The sequence below is a fragment of the Lampetra planeri genome, chromosome 5 (genome assembly GCF_965212315.1).
Source record: "Lampetra planeri chromosome 5, kcLamPlan1.2.h2, whole genome shotgun sequence".
In the NCBI taxonomy this organism is placed as follows: domain Eukaryota; kingdom Metazoa; phylum Chordata; class Hyperoartia; order Petromyzontiformes; family Petromyzontidae; genus Lampetra; species Lampetra planeri.
Window position 1 is genome coordinate 22,562,448 of NC_136111.1, and position 8,554 is coordinate 22,571,001.

The 8,554-nt window shown below is 46.6% G+C and overlaps 1 protein-coding gene across 1 annotated transcript; it reads right to left on the bottom strand.

Moving 5' to 3' along the window:
* Positions 1 to 659: 659 nt before the first annotated feature.
* On the bottom strand, positions 660 to 7,762 carry LOC144719156 (uncharacterized). Its single transcript, XM_078595028.1, has 4 exons — positions 7,486 to 7,762; positions 6,309 to 6,391; positions 4,957 to 5,010; positions 660 to 1,687 (listed from the first exon to the last, which is right to left on the bottom strand). Exons 1-4 carry the CDS (start codon positions 7,499 to 7,501, stop codon positions 1,478 to 1,480), a joined length of 363 nt encoding a protein of 120 aa, XP_078451154.1. The 5' UTR covers positions 7,502 to 7,762; the 3' UTR covers positions 660 to 1,477.
* Positions 7,763 to 8,554: the final 792 nt, after the last annotated feature.

The window sequence follows — 8,554 nt, forward strand, 5'->3', positions numbered from 1 at the left end:
ATAAATTTACACGCAATAAGCCACTTCGTTGAGCTATCATTTGTGATGGCCATGGTCACTTCTGAAAAGAGCTATTTAGCTCAGTAATGGGCATTACCTGGTAAAATAAAACAAAGTTCAAATTGTTTTAGTTTAAATTGCGGGTCGCTGGGTGTGTCAGGCCATGTGATAGGACTCTGAGGCACCCCTGTTAGAAAAATGGCCATTGGCACTCCTGCTCTCTCTAGGACACACAAGAAAAACATATCCATCCTGTCTGCACACCCATCATAGCGCCACACAAACTGAGACGTGGCCGAGGGCTGATTAACAATAATTCAAGGTTTCTTTATAAATTGTGCGGCTGGGTGGAGATGCTGTAAAGAGAGGTTGTGTGTAAACTCGAATTGTTGGTGCCTTGTTTGGCATCGACTTCATTTGTGTTAATTGCCGGGTTTGATGTTAATTCTCTCATGGGCATGTAAATATATGCATTCGTGTCAAATCTCACAAACATGCACCTCGCCCAATCGCCCAATAACACGCTACTGCAATCCCTTCCACTGCGTGACAAATCAAGGTTCACATTACGATTCAGAAGTAAACCGTGAAGGTCCAATGAACCATTGGTATGCCACGTGCATAAATTAAGCAAACCAGTTAATCGTGAACTCACAAAATGTTGGAAGCGACCTTTATTTTACCATCAAAATAATTCAAAATTAAAATCCTACAGAAGTGTACGGAGAATGCTAAAAATGAAACTACAGGTGCTTTTTTATTTTTGCGAGACACTTTTACAATCACCAATATCAAACATAAGACCCATCGGGAACATGCATGCAGGGGAGGTGGGGGGGGAAATGACAGCTTGGGTCTACATTACAGATACGTCTTGGAGGAGCCTACAGCAGAATATCAAGAAGCAATGCTTCTGTCATGCCCATGATGGGAGTAGAGCTTTGGGCTAAATTGCAAATTAGCAAGAGTCAAACATGTTTTGAACAGACCTTACAAACTGAACAGTGGTTATAGAATTCCTGCAACACAGCTACGAGTGGCATCTAGACTAACAGCTGCTTTTGTTTTATTAAGTGGAGCTCACGCTGCATGAGTTTTTAATTCATTTGTTACCTGCACAAGGTTTAAAGAAACGCTCCAACTGTACACCCGGTTAAGAGCTCTAGTGAAGGCGCAAGGCAGCACAAAGAAGCTGGCAGCGTTCGGGATGGTATTCGAGCGCGGGATAATACGATCACTGATAAAAAAAAGTTATTTGTGTCCTGTAGTTACGCGACTGCCGGCAGTTATAAAGGGGGCCTTCGAATCTGTCAAACGTAATAATAATCCTGCAGGAATCACAACGGCGTTTGCCTTAACGATAAGGCGAGGACGAAATGGAACTGGCAGGAGCCACATTCATCGTTCAGCCTGTACTTTCTGCTCACGGCATGCCCACTCCGAAGCCAATTTGCAACGAGCCGCTCAGTAGGCACTCTTAGTGCTTACACTTCTCCTTCTGTTCCTTATCCTTGCAACCTTTGCCCTTGTGCTCCTTGTGCTCCTTGTGCTCCTTGTGCTCCTTGTGATCCTTGTGATCCTTGTGTTCCTTGTGATCTTTGTGCTCCTTGTGATCCTTATGCTCCTTATGCTTCTTGTGGTCTCCACAAGCGCCCTGTCCATGCTTGTGGCCTTTGCCGTGACCACCCTGCAGGGTCAAGGCGACCAGACACGGGGAGAGACAGAGGCACCCGGGTCAACATTGGACATCGTCCCGCCCTTTAAAGATTTGGTAGGGTGACCCCCCACCACCACACGCGAGACGCCGCCCACGCTGGCGGCATCGGCGGCGGTGGCGTCGTTTCACCGAGTCGGCTTCCCTTAGTGACCTCCGCAAGGGCGGGGACTTCGCTTGGCTGCGCCGCGATTCGTTTTGCCGTGGCACTTCAATGGTGGGAAAAAAGAAGGCGAGTCCAATTTATACATCTCATGTCATTGGGGGGCTGTTTTGCTTTTTGTGGTGGGGTCAAAATAGGTTATCAACAGCGGTATGGGTTCACTGTGCAGGAGTGGCCGTTCACTTATGCACGGTCATATCTCAATTACCCACGGCCAAATCTCAATTACCCACAGCCAAATCTCAATTACCCACAGCCAAATCTCAATTACCCACAACCAAATATCAATTACCCACAGCCAAATCTCAATTACCCACAGCCAAATCTCAATTACCTACGGTCATATCTCAATTACCCACAGCCAAATCTCAATTACCCACAGCCAGAGGAGAGGGATGGCCTAGGTAAAAAAAAAAACTACGTAGAAAATGAAAAACATACATTAATGATCAATAAAACCCCACAATTTATTTTAACCTGCATAGAATGCGTCCTCTGGTTTGTTTTTTGTTTCTTAAAGTGCAGTAATTGGTTTGCTTGCTGAAGCACGACAAGGGAGGAGCAGCCAATTATTATTATACCAGCGCATGCGTACTGAAATTTGTTTCAAGCACCCATGGCCAATAGAAAGTTCACGGTGGTTTACAATTAGTGCATGAAAATACCATATCGCAGATGTTGCCATATGCACGGTATAATTTTTTGTTTCATTACCTGCATGCCAGTAAAGCTGTATGAGATCACTGCTCCACAGGACTATGTCCGTGTACCGAGATTCTCAAGACACCACGCACAGTGGGGGGGGGGGGCACACGTATCGTGCAGCATCCACCACCGCAAATCGATGTTAACTTCAGCTCATTAAACATGCGATGTTCGCTGGGAACGTTGTAGGGCACACCCTCGCTTGGAATGGGCCCCGGTCACCACCCCGGACCCAGATAACCCCAACCGGCGCACACACACACACACGCGAGCGAGCGCAGTGCATGCGGCATCTGAAAACAAGATGAAGGCTCCCTCGTGAGACTTTTTGTATCACAGGGGACATTGATGTTTGCAAATGCCTATTAAGGCCAGCATGAAACGCAATTATTTGTTTACTTGCGTAACAAACATTTAGCCATAATGGAGGTTTTACTGGCGAAACGTCGTACTCAGATTGTCAATGTTGTGGCTTGGCTCTCCAACACACCGGTGTGCTGTGCTAGTGACGAATTGGCCACGTTCTGTTTACGAGACAACCCTTACTAGTTGGCTGTGTCGGGTGGTGGAGGGTTTTAACGACACATTTATATATTTACGCGATCGAACCCAAAAACCTCTATTATGGATATTGGTCGCAAAAGCCTAAGTGTTCAACAAACATTTCGCCGTAAGCCGTTTTACTAAAATGACCGATGGAGGACCTTGGTGAAAAATAGAAAAAGTTACAGGGAATAAATCATAACATTGCAGACCCCGAGTAGCAAACACATCTCGAGGGAAACAACATTCAAGTCCTGCACCATTGAAGTGACACTGGCATGTCATCCGCATCATCAGCACTGAAGCGCCAGGTCGAGTCCGTTAGCCACGTGTGCAGGGATGTAGCGCGAATCAACAAATATAACGCCAAATCAGGCGGGGGTTGGCTAACCACGTGTGCAAGAACAGGTTCAATTTGCTGAGAGTCTAGAGAAACAATAAGTGGAAAAGGGGCAGGCTCGTGATGATTCGAAAACAACATTAATCTGTTTAATTTGTATTGAGGACAAGTCTTAGGGGTAGCCAATTATAAAGATCATCCAGATATTTGCTAGAGACCTCGAGGGCTGTGCCATCAGCAATTATGTTTATTTTCGAGTGGATTAGAGGTGTATCTTTCGTGGAGAGGGCGAACACAATCAAGTTGTCTATTCTTAGGGAACTATGCCTCCCTGAAATGTGGTTTTCCACAATACAGAGGGGAAAAGGCTGGACTTCATCGGCAGCGACAGCAGAAGAGGTGTTAAGGGAGGGGACTCGGTTAAATATGTTCAACTCAGAGATAGGGATGAGTTTGAATGCCTGCTGCAAGGTTTGTCAATGAAGAAGGCCAGGAGACTGCATAGCAGATATGGGGTCAAGTTGGTAAAAATTACGAAAAGATACAGCCTGCAGAGGCAAAATTGGAATATAGGCCATCTACGACTTATTTAGGGTCAGAGGCATTTACCAGCAATTTTAAGCTTCGGTGGAACTCCATAGTCAACATGTTAGCCGTCAACAGTCTTCATAGCTTTCCAGAATAGCTTCCGATCGTAATGGGAATCTAAGAGGATGTCTGGGAAGTAGCAATGTTTGGAATACCGAATCAGCTTAGTGCAGTGGTTCCTTAAAATTCTGTAATTGGTCCAATTTAAATCGAGGTTCGTATGCTCGGCCAATTTCCAGGCAGCATTTCTAGATTGGATGAGCTGGGCGATTTTGTGGCTGAACTAGGGGTGGTGGGGGGCTGTCTACCTTTCACTTTGAACTTTTTTCAGAGGGGCGTGTTCTATCCACAAGATGGTTGAACACTCTTTTTAAATAAGACCACCCTGTGGCCAAAACTGGAATTTTGCCAATGGTGGACAAAGCAGAGTAGGCAACCTCGTGGTGGTAGGCCTTGGGGTGAAAACACATTCAGGAACACTCACAGATTATTTTGTGGGGTAAATCTTGCATTTTAGAATTTCTAATACCAAAAATTTAATGACGCGAGTTCTTTTGCGAACTTTCCATGAGCATTGGATAGAATAAGGTCGGGTATAGATGAGTCAATGAGGGTTATAACCTGCAGCATCGCATCTGGCACACCTTTGTATTCCAGGCGCAGGTGTTTACAAACAATGTCAAGGTCGAAGTAAACCTAGGGGAGGCCTAGGCTTGTTTCAGATACCCACGTGTCACTGGTGCTGTGCACAAGGGAGAACACCAGAAGCCAGACGTGTGAATCACAGTGCAGTGGGTAGAGCAATGGGGCTTGTTGTTTTTATTCCAACACAGAGGCAACACATTGCACACGCAGGGCCCAGCTGACGACAAACACTCCTCCTCACAACGCCCCCATGCCCACCTTCCCCTCGTGGTTGTCATCGGAGGAGGAGCTCGAGTCACCATCTCCTTCGCACTGGGAAATAAACAAAAGCACAGCAAATCTCAACGGTAAAAAACAGGGGACCTCACGCACAGGAGAATAAACCATTCCCCCCTCCCCCCCAATGTAAAATCTCCCACCCACGACGATCATTTTCCACGTATTGTTCCCCGCGTTTGTAAACATGAAGCAGTTTACGGTGTCAGACAATGCTTTTGCAAGTAAATATTTAATGATAAATACGCAAAAACATGACTGCCATCATTATCATTGAAATATACGTACTCTAAATATGTGGACTGCAGAACAAGCAAATATCTTTGGGCAAAAGCCCTTTGCTCTATTAATATAAATGAATCTTCTTGGTTCTTTCGGTAAAGTCACGTAGAAGGGAAGTAATAAAATAATAAAAATAAAAATAAAACATTATTTTATTATTTTATTACTTCCCTTCTACGTGACTTTACCGAAAGAACCAAGAAGATGAATCCCTGCAGTCACGAAAGCTTTAAATCGAAATATAAATGAATTTTCCTTCCCAGTCAAATTTTTGTGGAACATTTGATTCTAAATGTGAGCATTACAGCTATATCATAAATTACGACATCTAACATTTTTTACACCGCTTCACGGTTTATTCTGTTGTATTTTGTAAATGTTTTGCTCATTGTTTACTGTTCGTTGTTTAATATTTGTGTTAAGTCCGGCTTGTTAGGTGTTTGAACCGTTTGTTGACATGTTTACAGTCTTGCCGTTCGACTCTTGGGCCTCTCGTGCACAAGAGACTTTTGGTCTGAATGGGTTCTCAAATCGTACAAAGTGTGTGTGTGTATGCATGTGCATACATGGCCACATCACCTGGGGTGTGCCCATTTTCATCAGATCTCAGAAGGAATAATGGCTTAAGCCTATTGCTTTGATGGACAGAGAATGCTGAAAGCGATCAAGGGTTGCATTGAACCAATGATGTTGCATTTATTTATGCACTTCCAGAAGTCCATGCGGCTCATGTATTGGGTGAATTATTCTTTTTGTATGTGGAGCGACAGATATGGGAAGGAGACATATTGTTGGCTTATTTATTGTTGCAATTCATTGGCGGGTTGCTATAGGGCTCCAGAAATGTGTGGTGGGCGTCAGATGGCGTGTGCAGCAACATCCATTGTTGTACTGTGCTTCTATGCTCCCGACAATATATGCCCGCCAACCCATAAATGACCAGCGTGGTGAAGTCTGGTCCAACAACCCGCCACGTGTACTGCATGTCTACGCATGTATGCATATTGGGAGCAGCAATGCATCCCTCCCACAGCCCAAGGTGCTCTCTTCACCTTCTTCCCTTCCTTGTGCTTATGTTCGCCGCCCTTGGGTTGAGGGTGACATTTGGACCCTTCGTCCTCCTTGCAGGGCAGAGCTGTCAAGCCACAGGACCTCTCATCGATCAACATTGATTCACAATGAAGGGCAATGGGTAAGAGCATTGTCTTATCAGGCTCATCAGGTGAGCAATACTTACCAGAGATGCATCTCAGCTACAACAGTCAAAAGTCAGTGATTTATTGCTTAAATGGACATTGGGGCGGTGGTTATCTCCCATTTAAAGTCTGGAGCCAGTGGTGGAAATTCCACATTGCCATTTCTGGGGTGAGACTATCCATTGGACAAACATTGTAGACTTCGACAAAATGGTAGCAATTTTATCGACCCGACTCAGGAGGTATTATGAGCCCTAGATGCGAGGCACTTTCTCGACTGCAATATCAACGGCTTATGGAAATTCCTCAAGGATTTAGAAGGGGATATGCCATTTAACAGGAATTGTTAATAAGTCACATTATTCAATTTAAGAAAACTTGCATTTAAAATCACATATTTGCATTGTGGCGATGCATCAATTAAATATTGCTTCTTACGCTCACGACATTCATATTTATACGGTATCGCCTGCGTAGTAATCTATATTTCGATTCGCGTACATTTCACTCGGGTTACGTGACCACTGCAGCCGCTAGAGGCCGCTGCATCAACAATGGAGTTGCCACCGTGAATCGTGACTTCATCGAATGGCGCATGTGGGGGGGGCAGGTGGAGGTGCTACTCCTCCCAAAGTGCGCAGTCGGTGCAAATGCACAGGGGTCCCAACGGGGCCGAAGGGGGTCCCCCCCGAGCACAGGGATACGAAAGGGGGTAGAAATTGGTCAGGGGGGCGGGGATTCATCCCTTGCGCCACGGCCGAAGGGGGCCGAAACTCACTGCGTCACACGGCAGCATCCATTCCTCTCCCGGGTGTTCCTAATTGGCGTCATCCTTACCCAAGGCCAAATGCTGCGGGTATAATTTCGCTCAACTGGGGACGATTATCATCACCACCGCAATACACGCACGTCGCGTTTAATAACATAATGATTTTCCATAACATTTTAATAATAGCGTACAACTGAAGAAAAATTGAATATCTTAATCATCACCGTCACCACCACCACCACAATGATTGACAACATTTCCTACCTTCTGCGAGATCCATCACTGCTGCGATGGCGATGCTGTCGTCTGGAGAAGATGGTGGCAATTGTGAGCGTGGAAAACGCCCTGCTCGTGGATTTGTGTGCTGCGTAGGGCGACGGGAGTCGAACAACCCCCCCCACCGCACCGTATTTATACCCCGTGCGGCCACGGGATCGCTCGAGGGGGCCTCCCCACGTCAGAGCGGGCAGCAGCAGCAGCGGAGGAGGAGGAGGCACCGCCACCACCATCCATCCTGGCCCCTTCCTCTCTCGCCAATCGCTTGCACGTGACCCAGTCACCGCCCCACGGATGGCGTGATATTTGTTGCTTGCGAATTCCTTAGAATTTCGACTTTTCAACCACCAACAAAAAAACACCGTTTTTAAATGTCCTCGATTTTTGTTATCAAATACCCGCAGTGGCATCCGGGCGTGACCCGGGCCACCGGCTGATGGTGACGGGGGAGATAACGCGTGTGTTGGTGCAGGCATCATCACAACCACCACCTCCCCACCCCTGCTCACACATTGCCCGCAGCCCCGCATGCGCATTGCATACGCGATGTTTCGTGCACGCGGTTATTTGGAATTTTCGTTCATGAACACGTCCGTGAACACGTCCGTGAACACGTCTGCCCGCACGCAAGGGGCGCGTTGGTGTCCCATCGCACGCGCGCGTTCTGTGTCGCCGCCGTCGTGCCCGTGGTGGATGCTGCGCTGGGGCCGATGCAACAAAGGCGCTGCCTCCAAACGTCGAATCGTGCCCGGCAATTGAAGAGGGGCAAGAGGCACCAGGGAGCTACCGAATGCGAAGACGGCGCAAACCCTCACCGTGTTATTTTTTTTCCTTTCGCATATTCATTTCTGTTTCAAATAAACCTGACTTTATTTTTTAAAATAAATCTTACCATAGAGGAATAATGGGGGTGGTGGGGGGGTCACAAGACATCTGGACCGCTATGTAGGGAGCAAGACTATATGACGCACAGTGCAATGTTATTATTTTCTGCACTGACCACAGTTCACGGTATCCCGTGGCAACCGAGATGCATGCACGGTGGTCACGCATCTCG